Source organism: Amblyomma mixtum, chromosome 6 (assembly GCF_055824585.1).
Source record: "Amblyomma mixtum isolate Tamu chromosome 6, ASM5582458v1, whole genome shotgun sequence".
Lineage (NCBI taxonomy): Eukaryota > Metazoa > Arthropoda > Arachnida > Ixodida > Ixodidae > Amblyomma > Amblyomma mixtum.
The window spans coordinates 97,649,659-97,667,674 of NC_143017.1; the positions used below are offsets into that span (position 1 = coordinate 97,649,659).

Sequence of the window (18,016 nt, forward strand, 5' to 3'; positions counted from 1 at the left end):
CTCACGGGGGGATTCCCCAAGAGGAGGAATTTTATTGCCAGATCGGGCCGACACACAACATCGTAGTCGTAGTCGCCGTGTTCTCCCGGGAATCAGCCTTCACACCATGGCGGATCGGCGCTCAGGCGACACACTGCGGAGAAGGGAGAGCGGCGTCAAGACGCGGGAGCAGCTGTGCCGAAGGCTACCAAGACTCGAGGGTCTTCCGCAAAGCTGGGCTTCTTTAGAGCTCACCTGGAGCGTGCGGACTTCTCGCGGCGCTCGTCTCCGGCCGTCGGCATGGGCGGTGTCGAAGACTTCTTGGTCGACATCGCGGTCAGTCCCATGGGTCGGGAAAGGCGGTGGGCCAGCAGTTGAGCGTAGAGGTAGTCCGCCCCGTTGAACTCAATGGGAAGCGCGCACCAGACGAGCAGCAGGAACTGCAATGGATAGAAGAATACCTCGTAGCTAGCAAACAGTATTTATTTTCTTTTGTCTTTTTCGTAGGAGGTGAAGATCAATAATTTGGTGTCGTCCTCTGTCCTTCTACTTTACCATTTCCTCTTATTCCCAACTCCTGCTACGCAAGTCCTCCCCTGGAACCATCTGTACCTGCCCTGGAAAACCAAGATGTCTGTGCGGATACGACGGGAAGCCCACGAGAAGGGAAAAGAGCCCACGGAGATAACGCACCGATGACTGTACAACACGTCCGGTTTGCTTGTAGAAGCGGCTAGTCTCGACCGGTTTTCGTTCGCTTAGGTTTACGTCTGTGGAACGCCCCAATCTAAACGAGGTTGGGGAGGGGGCGGGGGCCGCACAACTAGTTAAACTGAACCACGGTGAGACACTGCGCATCCCCTGCCCCCATTCCCCACTCCCAGCATGTGAGACATCATTGAAAGCACGCACTTCAGGTCTTCCATTTTAGCATTACCATTATCATCATTATTCATTAACCCTTAAGGGTCCATTTAAGGGCCATTATATAAGGGAAGGGGGGCGGGGGAGGACGAATACAGGTGTGTTCAGCCGTCATGCATACATATAAAAGGGTAAATTACATGCCAGAAGTAAGATAAAGACTAAGAAAGTAACAAATTGAAAGAGTCAAGACAGGACATTATGGGAAAGAAAAACATCAATACAGACTGCAGTAATACAAGGAGTAAAGTAAAACCGGCAGATCGGATTGCAGCACTTGACAGCTGATACAGGTCACTGAAAAACTGTTATTGTTGGTTGAAATGGTTGATTAGTAGCTGCTTCGTTTAGTTCAATTAGTAGCAGCTTTGTCTCTTGGCCGCAACTGAATGCTCGAGCATGTAGTTTATATATGCTACGCAGCCCACGGCTTCCCTCACGTACGGGTTTATCCCTGTTAAAGAGGATAATCGACGGATACTTTACTTAATGCTTAATTTTGTGCTCGTGCGTGCTGACAAAAGAGCGTGTCTGTATTGGCGATCAGCTCAGGTGCCCACATCGGGGCGTGGGTTCTGAACGTACTTGATTTGCTAGATTACTGGTAACGAATAGGAAAACAGGAAATTGAAGCTTCGGAACAATGGCTGCGTTTTGTGTTCAGTACTCTTTTTCAGACGCCTGGAAAGCGCGGATACCGGACTTAAGGGGCTAACTCTTAATACTCAGATGCCCAGTTTTCCTCGTCGTTCATCTGTACGCTGCACCATTAAGCTGAGCTCCGCGGCTCTAAAGCTACAATCGCTTGCGCTATAGGTAGCGGAAGCGATAGTGCGCGTTGCGCGTGGAGCTGATTTTTACGTCAGCTTCTAAGATCTGGAGTTTTAGCTGACTTCCTCAGCTTAGCCTGATTGCCCCCTTAAGACACCGTAGTATCAAGAACGTAACGGCAAGCAGGCATTTAAGGGCAATCGAGGACGACTCCATGCAGTTTTCATTGACGGTAAAACAGATTAAGCGGCTCCTTCGGGCCATTTTGATGTTATTGCGGAAGCAAGAAGAAGCATTTATTGCTGGGAAAATTGCATTTCAAAGCTTTCCCGCCACTCGATTCAAACTTGGGATGCCACGCCGGAAAGGACTACTCGATAAATAGTTTTAAATTGAATGGCTGTTAGCGCAGCCTGCGGGATCCGCTCCAAAAGAACTGTCGACGCACCCACCGCAGCTTACTTGCGAAATCAACCGTTGATAGAGATGTGTTTTCGCGTTCTCAATGGCCTATAATATCGTAGTGTTTAGTGCAAGGGGCGTCTTTGACCATAAAACGCGATAATCTGCCGATATACGCCAACCCCAATTTGTCCTCAAAGTCTCTAAGATTTTAGTGCGCGCCGCAGGAGTAAAACAGAAACAGTTTTGTTGCCAGTCGTTGGCAAGACGTGGGAGAAATGCTTATTTCATATAATATGCGAATTCAATCAATCAATCAATCAATCAATCAATCAATCAATCAATCAATCAATCAATCAATCAATCAATCAATCAATCAATCAATCAATCAATCAATCAATCAATCAATCAATCAATCCAATTGGTAGATGTTTAACGTATTCAAACCGAGTAAACGTACGAAAGCAAGTGTTGATTCTTCAATTGGAGGGGACACTTAAGCTCAGTCTTCAGGGTGTGACGTAATATCTTTAGTGGTTTAACGCCCATGTATGCAAAATTGGTCATTCTGTACTTAACATTCACAGATGACGGCGAGTCCTCATATCACTACTAGCGCAGTGGCGCTGCGATTAAGAGATGCACCAGTGCAGTGGAAGGTGGCTGTTCTTATCAACCGGTAGGGATTGTGAAGCTCATGTTGATCTTCCCGAGCAGCCTGTAGCGCAGCTGGCTAGACGCTTCTCCCAACTTACCCGAACTAACGGGAGTTGCTACCGGAGTTTACCCAAGTAACTCGAACGATCTTGTGCCGTTGCTTAGCAACCCGATCTTACCGGTGTACGGGGACAAGATTCTTGGTCGGTGTTTGTGTTCGTATGAGTGCTTTCGCACTCACAATAGTTCTCACTGCGATTGCAGTAATAGCCTCATTCCTCCAAACTGCGGCGTCCACGTTTGAGTCCCAAGGAGTGAAATCTCCATCCTCCAGAAGCCCATGCACCCACTTCCACTTTTCAGAAGGCACCCACCCGCCAGAAGCTCATGAGAGGAACCCACCACCCACCCACTTCCACTGGACACCCTCCCCCATCTTGCGGAAGGCCTTCACCCATCGCCACCCTCCAGAAGCCTCCGCCCACTATAGAAGCCCACGCAGCGGCAGAATCAAACCCAGCTGTACCTTCTACAAGCCTCCGCTCACCTGAGGCCCATGAGAGGAGGAGCCACTTCTGCACTTCAAAATTTCCATCCGTCTGCACGCTTCACAAGCCTCCATCCGCCAGCACTGTAATCCTACTAACAAGCTTGTCTGCAGCGATTGAAGCGTTAATTAGCAATAACACGAGTTGTAAATGTTCTCGTTTGCTTTACGCGAGCGCCAACAATGCGATTCTGTTCCCCCGCGTTTCTTCAAAGCTCTGCCAGCTCCCTTAAAACCCTGTGCACCGGTTAGGCGTGTTACCTTTGTAGACGCCTGGCAGGTGACATCATGGAAGCCGTAACGGTGCACCATGTGTTATCTTCCACAACGCACCTTAGATCAGGTTATGATGAGCGAGTTGAATAAGAGAGAAAACCTTCACCGCGATACCACGTCGGTGCATGTCATTCGTACGGTATAGCAGTTGAGATACGCGGTTTTCGCCAGATGGTGTGTGAGCCCAGCGACAGGGGACAGGTGGGTACGGCGCGGTAAGAAGAGAAGAGACTGACTTTGAGCAGGTAGATCCTGGCGGTGTAGCGTGCCAGGAAGCGCACGATCCAGCCGCAGAAGACGTTGACGATGGCGTAGATGAGCCAGTAGGAGGTCCACTTCTGCATGGCCGCCGGGTCCTCGTGGTCCAGGGCCCGCACGCTGCCCAGCACGCCCCAGGCGGTGCTTATGAGCTGGCAGAGGAAGGCGCTCATCATGTTCATGGCGAACAGGAAGCCCACCAGGCCGGCCGCCCCGTAGACCAGGTGCTCGCGCCGCACGTTGGTCTGGCGCTCCAGTCTGTCCATGGCTTGGCCGATGGGCCCGCGCTCCCGCAGCAGCCGGCCCAGCTCGTCGCTCAGCTCCTGCGCCATGGTCGATCGCCTGGATGCCGCTGACGCCGAGGCCGCTGCTTTCCTGGAGGCTCGGACAGAATTTTACGCTGGCCGCAGCCCGCCCACTGCTCCCGCTGCTGCCCCGGACCGACGAACGTCGCGAGCTGTGCGCGAGAGCTGGGCGCCGCGAGCTGAGCTGCGCTTTGTCCTCTTCGGAGGTGCGCCTCGTATGGGTGATTGCATAATAAATTCAGGGGGTCACTTTGCTGATCTAAAGTGCGGTGAGGCGAAAGCCTTAAGCGCGGTGTTGCTGCTTGTGTCACTGATGCGTGGTTAAGATGTTAAGCTTCGCCTCTAAGAGTGGAACGTGGCCGCCGTGGTGGCTCAGCGGTTATGGTGCTCGGCTGCTGACCCGAAAGACGCTGGTTCGATCCCGGCCGCGGCGGTTGAATTTCTATGGAGGCGAAATTCTAGAGGCCCGTGTACTGTGCGATGTCAGTGCACGTTAAAGAACCCCAGGTGGTCGAAATTTCCGGAGCCCTTCACTACGGCGTCCCTAAAGCAAACCTCTACTACGTACTGAGGTTTGCTTTAGGATCAGCGGCTCTTACCGGGAAATCGTAGCGAGAGTGAGATTCCTTTCTGCGCGGTTTTCAAATTATTGTGTGTCGACTGTGAAACGGAAGAAACTGTACCGTGCTTTGTGGTGGTGGTGGTTAAAAACATTTATCGTGCAATCAATTTTACAGAGAGGTGATTGGGGTAGGCCCTATTGGCCGTTTCCCCCTAACAATACCAGGTGGAGCCCCTATTCCGGGGCCCCATTGGCAAGCAACGCCGCCCGCGTCCGGTGAACCAAGGCCTTTTGGGTCTTTAGGTCCTGACAGCCGAGCAGGGCCGCCTCCCAGTCCTCTCTGGTGGGGTTGGGGTTGAGGGGGGATAGATGGGTTTGATTGACACGCCCAAACCATGAGGAAGATGTCAGCCACCTCCCCACAGAACTGGCACGTGCCATCAAAGGATATGTTGAAATGTTTAAGTACCGCCGGGCACAGTACAGTGTTAGTGAGCATTTTGATGAGGAGGCGCTCGTCAGCGCGATCCAGTCCCTTACAAGGGGCCGGGTAGCGCCGGTGCTCCTCCTTGTAGTAATCGGTGATTTGTTTGAATGCAAGGGCCAGATTGTCGGATTGGGAGTAGGCTTCCAAGGACAGGGAGATAGCCCGGGGAGAGAGTGCGCGGGCGGCCTGATCGGCCTTGTGCGACATAGTTTTCCCAGTGCCCTTGTACAGGGCCTTGTACAGGGCCTTGTACAGTGGAGGCCCACGCAGAGATGTTTTAAAGAGGGTTAAAAAAATGCAGGTGCCGGCAGGAACAAAAGCTTCTTTTTTAAGCTTCACACTGGAACCTTATCGGTTAAAAGATTTTTAGAGGGAAAGGAATTATTTTTACCCTGGGGATCTCACTGTTTAATTTGCAGAAAGCCGGAAACAACAGACAACGTTTTTTTTTACACTGTTGGGAAGGGGTTTATTTTTGGGATGTATTGCAGCGAACCCTAAGGAAAGAATTACCACTAGACCCGTATGGCATCCGGTACTTATCTGGAGAGAATGAGGATGGGGTACCGTTTGACTTAATAATGCTGATAGGCCTCCACTGTATATGGCGCTCCAGAATGGCAGGCTACCATTGTGACAAAGACGCAAGACGTGCCCGAACTTACTCTCGGGAAAGCATGGACTGGTTTCTGGCCATCCAGAAAGCCGCTGCGGAGCCTCCGTAGTGGCTCTCGAGACAAGAGCCGCTGTGCAATTCGGGTGGATTTTAATCTGACAAAGCCAGATTCATGCTGGCTGACCACGACAGTGCGTGTGTATGTACATAGCGTTTAGTGTGTTTTATTGATTGTTTGTTTTGTTGAATGTTAGGTGTCAAAGCCAGGCAATAAAGAAAAAAAAAGAGCTGGCATGGCGGAATGGTTAGCATGCTCGTCTCACCCTCTGAAGACCCTGGTTCGATTCCCCAACTCGACCAATTTCCTACTCATTTTTATTTATTTGTCTGGTCTGACTAGAAAGGTTAATTATCATGCAATCATCATAGAATGCCTTAGATTGCGTTCCGATATCACTCGAATGCCATAGATTAAGTATGGATTAATTAATGATTGGCATATGCCCATATAAGGCACGTAACCGAAAGGCGGACACAGCTGCCTACACGGCTGCCGACACGGCTGCTAACGACAGTATGAGGCATTACAGGCTTTCGCCTTAAAATGTGGGCGCGAAAACAAGCCGGCGGACAGCGTAGGCCGCCAGAGGAGGCGAAGTAAAAAAATAAAAAATAAGAAGCCTTAAGAAAGTTCTGCGTTTGCTGTATGTCGACGCCTGAAGAAGGAAATCAAATAGTTCTGCGTTTGACACGCAGGAAGAAGAAGAGATAGAAGAGCAACACAATTTTTATATGGGCGACTGAATACTGCAATTTTTCGAATACCCCCTTATTTGATTCGCTGAACGAATCAAGTAGTTAATACTCCAAATTACTTGAAGCAATTCGAGTGTATTCTCAAGTTTTCGAGTATTTTTCGAATAATTAACACGAAGCCCGGATAAAGCAGGCCGTAGTTTTCAACTGCTGATTCAGAAATAGTGGCGACTACGACGGCACAAACCGTGCCGCATAGATTTGTGTTCGCGAGAGGTAAGGCTGAGCGCCCACGATGCGGTCCATTCACGCGGCAGCGTTTATAATGGTCATATTTGTCTTCAAAGGCTGGGTGACGCGGCAAGGAAAGGTATTTGCAACGTATTTGCAACGTATTAACTAAGGTTATCCCTAATAGGATCAGAGAAACTTCGGCGTTATACATGGAGCGATAGCAAGCTTGTGCATTACAGAAACAAAGCGCCCGTGACAAATATTGCCGAATCCGAGGATGGGAACGCTCGTGCTTGTCCCCGAAGCAACTCCGATTACTGAGAGCACCTAGCATTTTGGGCAGCGCTAAAGGGTCGTTGAAAATGTACTTTTTGATATTTTAAGCACCACTACATGTTAGAAGTCTGCTGAGCCTTGGTGAATGTCTTATGTTCCTTCTCTTATTTCCCTCGCCTAATTTTCGCGCTGACTTCTTCAAATCATGCAACGCCAACTAGCCCGGCAGGATGCCTTCCTGACGGGCACCGATGCCCATTTTTTTTTTTTTTGCTTGTGGTAGATTGTTCGAACGCTCTGTGAATTTCGGAATCGAGTGCCTAGCAGGTGCAGGCTCCAATATGGGCGTATTCGTCTTTTTTTGTTCGCCCGCTTTATTTCTTACTTTGTTTTGGCCCACGCCACTATATCAGAAACGAGTCACTCTAGGGAAAAAGAGACCTCTGCTGTAAGTGAGGTTGAAACCAACCTGTCAGCAAACCCTGCCCCTTTAATTTCCGGCGGTCTTTAAAAGGGCAATGCGAGCGGTCACCTCGCCATTTATTCCTGCGTTCCAACTTAGAAGTGGCCTACGTAGAAAAATGTTGAACACGCGTGCACTATGTCTACTGCACTTACTAGTGAATAACAATAGTTGATTATTGGTTAAAATACAGCTACAACAGCGTTTTATTGTCCCCGAGATCTCATAAAAGGAAAGTATTCGAGGATACGACGATATCAGAGTGTATTGCTGTAATACTTTCTAAATTGCCGCGGTGGCTCAGTGGTTAGCGTGCTTGGCTGCTGACCCGAAAGACGCGGGCTCGAACCCGGCCGCGGCAGTCGAACTTCGATGGAGGCGAACTTGTACAGGCCCGTGTACTGTACGATATCAGTGCACGTTAAAGAACCCCAGGTGGTCGAAATTTCCGGAGCCTTTCACTACGGCGCCTCTGATCGCCTGAGTCGCTTTGGAACATCGAACCCCCATGAACCATGGATACTTTCTCTGTTTTGCCCTTAGCGATAATGCAAGCATCACGGGGAAATTGGCTGCATAGGCCGAGACTCTTATTCGAGCAGTTTGCCAGAACTCTGACTTTTGACCAGGAAACAAAAAATACAAAATAGAGAAAAGCGACAAGAGAGAAAGAATAGACCACACTCAAGAAGCAGAAATAAAACATAAAACGAACACAGAAGTTTGTATGCGTGCTATCACTACAGTATGATAAAGGGAAAGCAGCAGATAATTTATCTCTTTTGAGCAGAATAACTCCGTGACACATTGAAAATATCTTCGCTTCAGTGATCATCGAGCGCTGGTGGTCTTGCTGCTATCAGCGCATAGTGGTCGATTCGTCTTTGCTGCAGCGGCCGTCTTGTAGTTGACAAACACCGACTCCGTCGTCCCGCCGTTGAAGTTCGCTGGCGTGACAAGCGTCCTCATTGTGGTGCTGCGCCAGACCAGTGTGACGAAAAACACTTGCTGTGGACTTGCCCGGCTACAGCTTCCGTGAGACGACGCTTCCTAAAGAAGGTAGGCCCGCGATGGGACGTTGCAGGCGACTATCGCAAGTGGACTCATGATAATCGCTTTATCGAGAACTTTTGCCACTTTTTAAGCCAGGCTTGTTTACACTCCTTCTTATAAATTTCTTTCCCTCTTACATTATGCCTAATGGCAAACACCTCGAATAAAAAAAAAAAGTTCGCGCTCACTGCCGGCTGGGGCCGATACTTAGGTTTGGAGTTGAATGAGCATTTATCGAAAGAAAAAAAAATTAGGCGAGTAATCCTATTGATGCGGCAGAGTATGCCTTAGCATTAGTGTTCTCCCCAGACAGACCAGTCGCTGCCGCTGGCGGGTTTAGATCATGCAAGCGGATGGAGTGATCCCGTCCGTCAATCCCCGTGTGACACGCCGTACCTCCTCTCCACTCTCTTCCACCCGCTGCCTGCAGCCTCCCACCCTCTCTTCGTCTTCCCTCTTCAACTTTTGAATCCCCATCTCCCCTAAAAGTAGAGAAGGACATTTCCCTCTCTCCAATTTGCCACCTGCCAACCGAGGCTTCAGGCGAACGGACGGATTTTTCCGACATGAGTGTTCTAACGCTGACGCAATAAAAAGTTCGCGGGGTGTTTCTGTAGCGTTACACGAGCTTCAGCGCCAGCTGCATGAGTACTGAAATATGAAGAAAAAAGAATGGTACAAAAGAATGTTCACGGCGGTTCGTTTTGCTTGTCTGTCTAACTGTAACGCTGACAGTAAAAGAGACCACGAGGCCTATTGAAACGAATCACGTGACAAGTGGCTATTATTCGGCTATAACAGCAGGCTGTGGACTCGCTGTAGAAGGTGCAGCAGCAGGACAAATTATGTTCCAAAGGCTGAGATGGTTCGGGTCCGCGATGCAACGTTCGTAGATTTGAGGAAGTGTCAAGCGTACCCTGGTGCGCGCTTTAAAGCCTGTATGCGGATTGGCAGTGGTATGCTCAGGGCAGCTGCCGTGCTTCAGTTGGGTTCGATGTATGGGCGCAATGTAGGCGGCATGGTCAGTGTAGTGTTCGGATCACGTTAGTCTGGGCTTCTAAGTGGGCAGCGTTTCTTTTCGCTTGGTGCAATCTCTACCTGCCTGAAACATTCGCTACAGGTAAGCACTCACTACGGAGGCCTCGTACACCAATCTTTTCTTGCTACACGAACGGGCGTTGTCGGGTGCCTCCCACCACTCAGAGTCCAGTATGTCGGTGCCCTGTTATCAATTTGGCAAAAGGTGTATATCTACTTGGTCCACTGATTGTAAACTGTTCTTCGCTCACGTCAGCGTCAACACACGCTTCATGTCTTGGTATACACTCGAAGCCCATACGCCCATATGGGAGTAAAAGAGACTAAGCTGCCTCTAGAGCACTTCCTAAAAGGAAGTGCTCTAGAGAGCAGTTTACTGCCTTATTACTTCCTTTTGTTTAGTGTAGCATCAGGTGATCATGAAACGTACACTAGACACGAAAGTCATCGTCGGCCTCGATGTTGCCTAGGCATTCGACAACGTCCTTCATGAAGCGACCCTTCAACAACTTCAGGCTCTCGGTGTCGGAGATCGCACGTATGCGTACGTCCGAGATTTCCTCTCCGACCGCACAGTACAACTAAACACCGGCACGGGAGATCCTTCCATCATCTCTCCAGGAAACCGTGGCACGCCCCAGGGCTCCGTGCTTTCGCCGATGCTTTTTAATGTTGCACTAATAGGCCTTCCCTAGCTACTCGCCGACATCCCTCACCTGCACCACAGCATTTATGCTGACGACCTCACACTTTGGATCACGCACGGCAGTGACGGCCAGATAGAGGAGACTCTCCAGACCGCAATCAAACGGATCGGAGATTACCTCATGACAATGGGCCTCACCTGCTCGGCGACAAAGTCAGAGTATATAATCATCCCGTCCCCGGGACGACGCCCTCCAAAGATACATCCTGAGATCAACCTCCAGGTGCAAGGTAATCCGATCCCTCGTACAGATCACATCAGGATCTTGGGCTTACACCTACAGGCCAACGGTAGCAACAACACCACGCTCCAACGCATCGACCAGTCGGTGGTACAGATCGGACGCCGCCTTAAGCGAGTTTCCAATAAGCATCATGGTATTCAAGAGTCCAACCTCCTGCGCCTCGTTCAAGCCTTGATCTGCTCCCGCATCACCTACTCTGCACCCTACCTACGTCTCACTCGTGCCGAAAGCGAACGGCTAAAGGCGTCACTCCGAAAAGCGTACAAGACGGCCTTGGGCCTTCCCATGTCCACAGCTACGCATAAGCTCATGGCTCTCGGAATCTCCAATACCGTGAGCGAACTTATTGAAGCAACCCTCACTGCCCAATACGAGCGGCTCTCACTCACACACGCTGGCCGAGCGGTACTGAAGCAAGTTGGGATCTCCCCGCCGAGAGCGGCCCCAAGTTATGCTGAACTTACCCCGGAATGTCGCCAAAATCTCCGCATCCCTCCCATTCCCAAACGGATGCACCCGGAACACCATGCCGAGAGACGGGCCGACCGTGCACGTCAATTCGAGAAACGCTTCAGCGGACGTCCGGACGTCACGTATACGGACGCCTCTTACCATCCCTCGAAGCCAGCGACGGTGGCGGTAGCTCTCGCCCCTCACCGCAGCTGGTACACAGCCTGCAGCATGCGCAATGCAGAAACAGTCACCGCAGCAGAGGAGGTTGCCATTGCGCTAGCGCTAGCTGACCCTAATACCAAAGTCGTCATCAGTGATTCTCAACAGGCTATCCGCAACTACGATGCGGCCGTATCTCTTGCCAAGCGTTACACATTCTCCTTTCTACTGCACCCCCTTCCAACTCTCGCTTACTTCTTTGGGCCCCAGCCCACGAGTCGCTCAGCGGAAACGCACAGGCGCACACTCTCGCCCGAGATCTCAGCTGCCGAGCAGAGTGTATGATCGGCCTCCCTGCTTCCTCTGACACTAATATCTCACGCGCTTCTCTACTCACAACTTACACGGACATACTACAGCACTACCGGCTCGAAAGATGTCTCTATCCTTCCGCGCACCGTGATCTAACAAGACGCGAGGCCGTCCAATGGCGCAAACTACAAACTGGCAGTTTTCCATACCCCCTCTTATACAGCAAGATCTTTCCGCAACAGATAGACCCCATGTGCAAGCACTGCTCAACTCCAGCCACTCTCATACACATGGTGTGGACTTGTACACATTACAACACAAACACCCCAAACACCCCAGAGACGTGGGAGTCTCTCCTGCGTACTTCCGAGCCGGCAGACCAACGCCGGCTTATGCAGCGCGCGGTGGAGGCCGCGACATCCCAAGGGATCCCCGCCGACCTCCTCTAAGCCAGCGCAACCGGTCCTTAGACTGGTCCCCTGTTTTGGGAGTAATAAAAGAAATCACCACCACCACCGCCGCGCTTTGGTTTACCGCAGATGGAAGAAATTTATTCACTTTGTTCTTGAAAAATTACGTGAGCAGGGCGAGTTTGTCTTCCTCAAGGTGCGGCTAACCCAACCTTTATGAGCATGGTTATAGCGCGAACGCACAGGGTGTTTACTCCAACCCGACTGAAGCTTATCAAGTCGGTTTGCCGGGATGCGTAACCCGATTTCACGCTTCACGCGCAGCGTCGTTTGCATGAACCCCACAAGAACGAGTTGAGTCAGACGTCGGGCTGATCAAGGTCTCTGTGTGTTTACACGACCTCAATCTTAGTAAGTCAAGGCCCGTGTGAGTCGCAGCGACGCCGAGCGTCGAGAAGGGCAGTGCGAAAGTGTGGTGGCGGCGCCCAAGACCACGCTGCGCTACCTCCGTCGCGGAGGCGGGGTGGCGCCAGTACATTTTCGATTGACTCGATAGCGCAAGGTTCCCGTTCAGCGGCAACCGAAGCGTCGGCATGTCGAGAAGAGCAGGTGGCCCACCTGCCACCTAGGTCACGTGGCCTCTGAAGTCATCACAACCTACCCACCGGGTTTTGAGAAGACTTCCCACTATGGCAGGTGGCAGTTATATTCATGACTAGCCGCGAGTGGTTGCTCTGGGTCTCGCAAGCCCCACCAATGGCTGTGTTTGAAACAGCCCCCTCCCGGGGCAGTGGCGCATCGCTTTGCCGCTGCATCACTGCGCCAGGAGGGGTATGAGGACTCCCCCGCGATATATGAATAAAGAGTGTAGAGTGGTCAATTCCGCATATATGGGGTCCTTTCGTTGGCACCACGCAGCCACAACTTCTTTGCGTAATGACGCGCAAAAGGTAGGTATGGCGTCAGGATATTCGTAGTGAGCTGGCGCAAAGCAATAGGGTAAGGGGGTGGGGGGGGGTGAAATGCTTTTGTGACATAAAAATATAATATAAAGTAAGGTACAATAAAGATACTATGAATAGACTGCAGTGGGCGTAGTCAGGCTGATGATGATGATGATGAATACACTGAACAAAATACAGCGACGAGAGCTTTACATCGCTTACCAGCGATAGCGCATGAATAATACGGCTGCCTTACTGGGAAACGTCTTTCTTTTTTAATTTTAATGTGGCCTGGCAGGTTTCAACATTCGCCTCTTAGATTCCCGGCTGATGTCATCAGTGCAGGTGCTTCCGGTCTGGTGGACAAAATATGCGAATTCTGATAGCGTGTACCACGGCGGCTGTAATCGGAAGAAGAACGGCGGCGGGGAACGCTCGAAACATGCAAGACCGAGGCGAAAGTTGGCAATTTCGCATCGGGCCACGCCCCTTTGCTTGAAGTGAGCTCGTGTTGAGTGCGTGATGTAGCAGTCGAAGATCAGGCTATGAGGTGCTGTTGTGTTCCCGGGTGTTCTGGCCACACCGTAAAAGGACAGCGGATATTCCGGTTTGCTCGGATACAGCGCATGCAGAAAAAAGTGGGAATCGCAGGTCAAGCGAGACGGCTGGAAACCAACATGCAGCTTCAAAATACGAGAGGTAAGGCATGCGAAGCGCTTGCATTCCAGAACAATTTTTAGTACGAAAGCATTAATCCGGACGTTCAGAGCCTAGCAAAGTCGTCTCTTGCGTGTATACGCCGAGTATGCGTCTAAAGCGAGCGCTCAATCCCGCGTTGTGCCTGCTCATCGTTGTCTTCTACGCAACCCTGATCCCAACGGTTCTGACTCGAGCAAAATCGCCTTTTGCGTGTCCGCTAAAAAAGACAGAATCAGTCATCAGCCTCAGTTCAGTAATTCGTACATGGAAAATCAGTAAAAGTAGTTTTTGCAAAAAAAAAAAAGCCTGCTTTCGCACTGAGTCAAATATTGTAAACATTCACTGCCATTTTTCCTGGAGGCGAAGGCGTAACGCATAACAGTAGATTGCATCCGCGGTTTTACTGAAAATAGGAGCCGTCAAGGGCGACTTGATTTCATGGCGAACGAGAATCTGCTTGCATGACCGTCTTAAGCGAATATGAAACTGCATGTCGAAGTAAGTAATCCTGATTGCTGGAAAAGTAATCTAAATGTCGCGTATTCGGGTCAACAGAATGCACAGGATTATGCTACGTCCGTTGTGAGGATGTATCTACTGTTCACGAGGCGCCGAGTTTCTCGGCAGATTAGCTGCGAAAGATTACACACTTTAGCGCAACTAACTCAATTTCAGTGTTTAAACAATATACCACCTGTCTTGGCAGAACAAAAAAGTTACGCAAAATTCGACGCGGTAGTGGTAGTTTTCTCTTCGAAACAGCCTGCAGCTGCATTGTGCTCATTGCCGTCGAACTAGAGAGTGTGACCCAACATGCCGCCGTCAAAAGCAGTGTCCTCACACTGAATGCGGAAGCTCAGCCATCGAGGCACCCTAGGCCCATTAACACTTTCGGGTCTCGATGGGCCTGCGACCGGCTGCGATTTTCCGCCAAGCAGTGGGTCTACAATGCCCATATTAACATTGGCGAGCGTGGCCTTCTGGTCGCTTTCTCGAACCGTCTGGTTCGGAACGAGAGTCGTCTCTTGCCTGTTACTGGCGACGAGAAGCCGGATTTAAAGAAATCTAGGCGCCGCTGATTGGTTTAGTGGTTCGTCATTCGGATTCGCAAGGATGGAAAATCAAGCAGCATGCGACCACTCCGCGACTGTCGCTTTTCGACTACTGCGGCCACTTAATTGCGACTGTCGCTTTCGGGCCAAAACAGTCGCACAATCTATGCGAGTCGGAAGCCTAATGGACCTCGCCAAACGCGTCGAAACGCCTCTGGGGTGGTCTGTGCGCTTTAGTGTAGAGGTTATAAGGGCGTAATTAGCGAAAAAAAAAACAAAACAAAACGAAATGTCGACGAGAGAGAAAGCGAGACAGCTGAGACAGTTCGTCGATGTTGCGCCATTTTTCTTGTTAACGGGATGGCGTTAAAGCCCCCTTCACAAGGAAATCCCGGCGTCGACGTTGTGAGCGAAAATTCACGGGCACGGCTCTGGCAGGCGGTCCCCGAGAGTAACCTTGGAGACAGGTGGACCGCCTATGCCATGTGAACTTGCGGCGTCATCCCAACCTGCCCACCAGATAATGAGCAAACTGACTAGCGGGGCGGGTGGCAGTTAAATTAATTGTTGGTCGCTCGGGCACAGCAACCTGATTCGCACAAGGCCCACTGTTGGGAGCACCTGCGATCACAGGGCAGTGGCCAGTGGCGCTTAACGGTTGCACCACTGCGCCAGGAGTGGTACCAGGTCTGCCAGGAGTATATGAATGTAAAGCAGAGAGTGACCTTCTGTATAAATGGGAATTAACCCATCAGTGCTATCGCGTTATACCCTAAAGGCGGAGCTTAAGCGTCCCCTCCAATTTTTTGTAGCCTTTCTTGTTTACCTCTCTCCCATTTCGTTGATGTGTTCGCTGGTAGGTGTCGAATATATTGTCGCAAACCAGATGAGGACCCGTCGCAGACGTAGAGTGGGACCGTAGGGTGGCCAATTTTTTATTCCAAGCCCCGAACCCTAGCATGAGCACACCTCTTGCGAGCATGACCGCTTCGTCTGTTTTGCCAGCCTGCTTTTACTGTTCTTATGGCCCCAACAGGGGCCACTTTTTGGTAATCAAGCATGTTCTGCATGCCATCAGACGCGCTTATTTTGAATATTTATTTGAAAACTTTTTAGTGAGTTAGCCCTAGGGCTTCCACTCCACCGAAAAGCCCTTGTCTATCTCTTCGTCTGAAGCCTACTACTGGCAGGTGACCAACCTGCAACCTCAACTTTGCCCCATTGTCTGTTTGTCTGGTTCGTCCGCGCCTTGGAAGAGCTGGGTGCCAACCGCCTCAGTGGCAGATGGACACCTAGGTCACGTGAATTTGTGACGTCATCACAACCTGCCCACCGGATTGAGTGAAAGCTGCCTACCATGGCAGGTGGCAGTTCAATTGATTAGTCGCGATAGGTTCCTCGGGAACAGCAACCTGAGTTTCCCAAGCCTTACTGATAGCAGCACCTGCCATTGCAGGACAGTGGCGCGTCGCTTAACCGCTGCAGCACTGCACCAGAGGGGGTATGAGGACTCCCACGAATCTATGAATGTAGAGAATGACCAATTCTAGCGCAGTGCAAGTATAAAATGATGCGACATCGCGCAAACGTGCATAATATGATATATGACCCAAGGTAATTGAGTTCAAATTAAGCCAGATCATATAAAGTCAAGATAAACCCTGCAAAAACCAAAGATAACCACGGTAGTGAGCGTCAATTCGTGATTACTTGAGAAAAAAAAACACTCATAATTTTTCCTCACATCGTTAAGGTACGCGCACAGGCTGGATGCCCAACGGAGGTCCTAGCACCAGCGTCTACAAAATCGACAGCACTAACTCCACGTTTCACTTATTCAGAGTAAAGCAACCTTCTCCACACAAAAGATATACTGCGGGAACAACCTTCGAAATAAATACAGACACATGCGCATAAAACCTTTGCAATATGCGCACATGCGCACGAAGCAGAAACCATACATATGCCATAAACAGATACTACTTGTTTCAAGATTGCTAGAGTGTGTTTAATTTACCTCTAGAAGCCGGTTAAAGAAAGCCCCTACCGGGAGCCGCCGCAGTGGCTCAGTGGTTGTGGTGCTGGGCTGCTGACCCGTAAGATGCGGATTCGATCCCGGCCGCGCCGGTCGCATTTTGATGGAAGCGAAACGCTGGAGGCCCGTGTGCTGTGCGATGTCGGTGCAGGTTAAAGAACTCCAAGTGGTCGAAATTACCGGAGCCCTCCACTACGTGTCATTCATAGCCTGAGTCGCTTTGGGATCTTAAACCCAAAACGAATAAAAAGCCCCTACCTCTGCTACAGGAAAGCGCAATGAGCGCGAACACCTCCATTCTATAAAACTGAAAGCCAGGCTATTTGGTCATTATCATCATTAGCCTAACTACACAAACTGCAGGACAAATGACTTTCCCATATCTCTCCAATTAAACTTGTCCTGTGCAAGTTGCGGCCACCCTATCCCCGCGAACTTCTTAATCTCATCCGACTACCTAACTTTCTGCCGCCCTCAGCTAAGCTTGTCTTTGCTTGGAATCCAGTCCGTTACCTTTAACGACCATCGGTTATCTTGCCTTTTCGATGCATATGTCCTGCCAAAGCCCATATATTCCTCTTGATTTCGACTAGGATGTCATTAACTCGTGTTTGATCTCTAACATACTCTACCGTATTCCTGTCTCTTAACGTTACGCCTATCATTTTCCTTTCCATAGCTCGCTGCGTTGTCCCATAACTTAAGCTGAACCCTTTTCGTTAGCCTCCGCGTTTTTGCCTCATTGGTGACGACCGGTAAGATACAACTGTTACATACCTTTTTTTCTTGACGGATATTGGTAAACTGCCGTTCGTGATTTGAGAGAACCTGCCGAATGCTCTCCACCCCATTCTAATTCTCACAGTTATTACACTCTCGTGATCCGGATCTGGGGTCGCTACGTGCCCAAAGTAGACGCATTCCCGTACCACTTCATGCGCATTGCTGCCAACTGTAAACTGCTGTTCCTTGCGAGACGGTTGAACATTACTTGGTTTTCTGCATATTAATTTTCAGACCCACCATTCTGTTCTGTTAGTATAACTCATTGATCATGCCTTGCAGTTGATCTCCTGAGTGACTCAGCAAGGTGATGTCATCAGCGAATCGCAGATTACTAAGGTATTCTCCACTGACTCTTATCCGCAACAGTTCCCAATGCAGATATCTGAATATCTCGCGTAAACACGCAGTTAATAGTACAAAAGAGATTTCCTCTGCCTGTCTGACACCTTGGTGACTGGGATTTTATTATTGTCTCTTTGGAGGACTATGGTGGCTGTGAAGCTGCTGTAGAAATTTTCCAGCACCTTTATGCGCATCTTCTACATCCTTTGTCAGATTTGTAAGGATGTCGTACATGCACAGCTGGAGTGAGAGTTACATATATCTTTCCGC

At 50.1% G+C, this 18,016-nt stretch overlaps 1 protein-coding gene across 1 annotated transcript; it reads right to left on the reverse strand.

The window, feature by feature from the left end:
* Position 1: 1 nt before the first annotated feature.
* Positions 2 to 5,318, reverse strand: LOC149339794 (receptor expression-enhancing protein 6-like). Its single transcript, XM_089548461.1, has 3 exons — positions 3,793 to 5,318; positions 235 to 419; positions 2 to 133 (listed from the first exon to the last, which is right to left on the reverse strand). Exons 1-3 carry the CDS (start codon positions 4,144 to 4,146, stop codon positions 100 to 102), a joined length of 573 nt encoding a protein of 190 aa, XP_089404587.1. The 5' UTR covers positions 4,147 to 5,318; the 3' UTR covers positions 2 to 99.
* Positions 5,319 to 18,016: the final 12,698 nt, after the last annotated feature.

Excerpts from the sequence above, each read along its gene's own strand:
- LOC149339794 (XM_089548461.1), bottom strand. The coding sequence starts at position 4,146 with ATGGCGCAGGAGCTGAGCGACGAGCTGGGCCGGCTGCTGCGGGAGCGC. Across the intron at positions 420-3,792 it reads CCAGGATCTACCTGCTCAAA|TTCCTGCTGCTCGTCTGGTG; the intron begins GTCAGTCTCTTC and ends TATCCATTGCAG. Across the intron at positions 134-234 it reads GAGAAGTCCGCACGCTCCAG|TGTGTCGCCTGAGCGCCGAT; the intron begins GTGAGCTCTAAA and ends CCTTCTCCGCAG.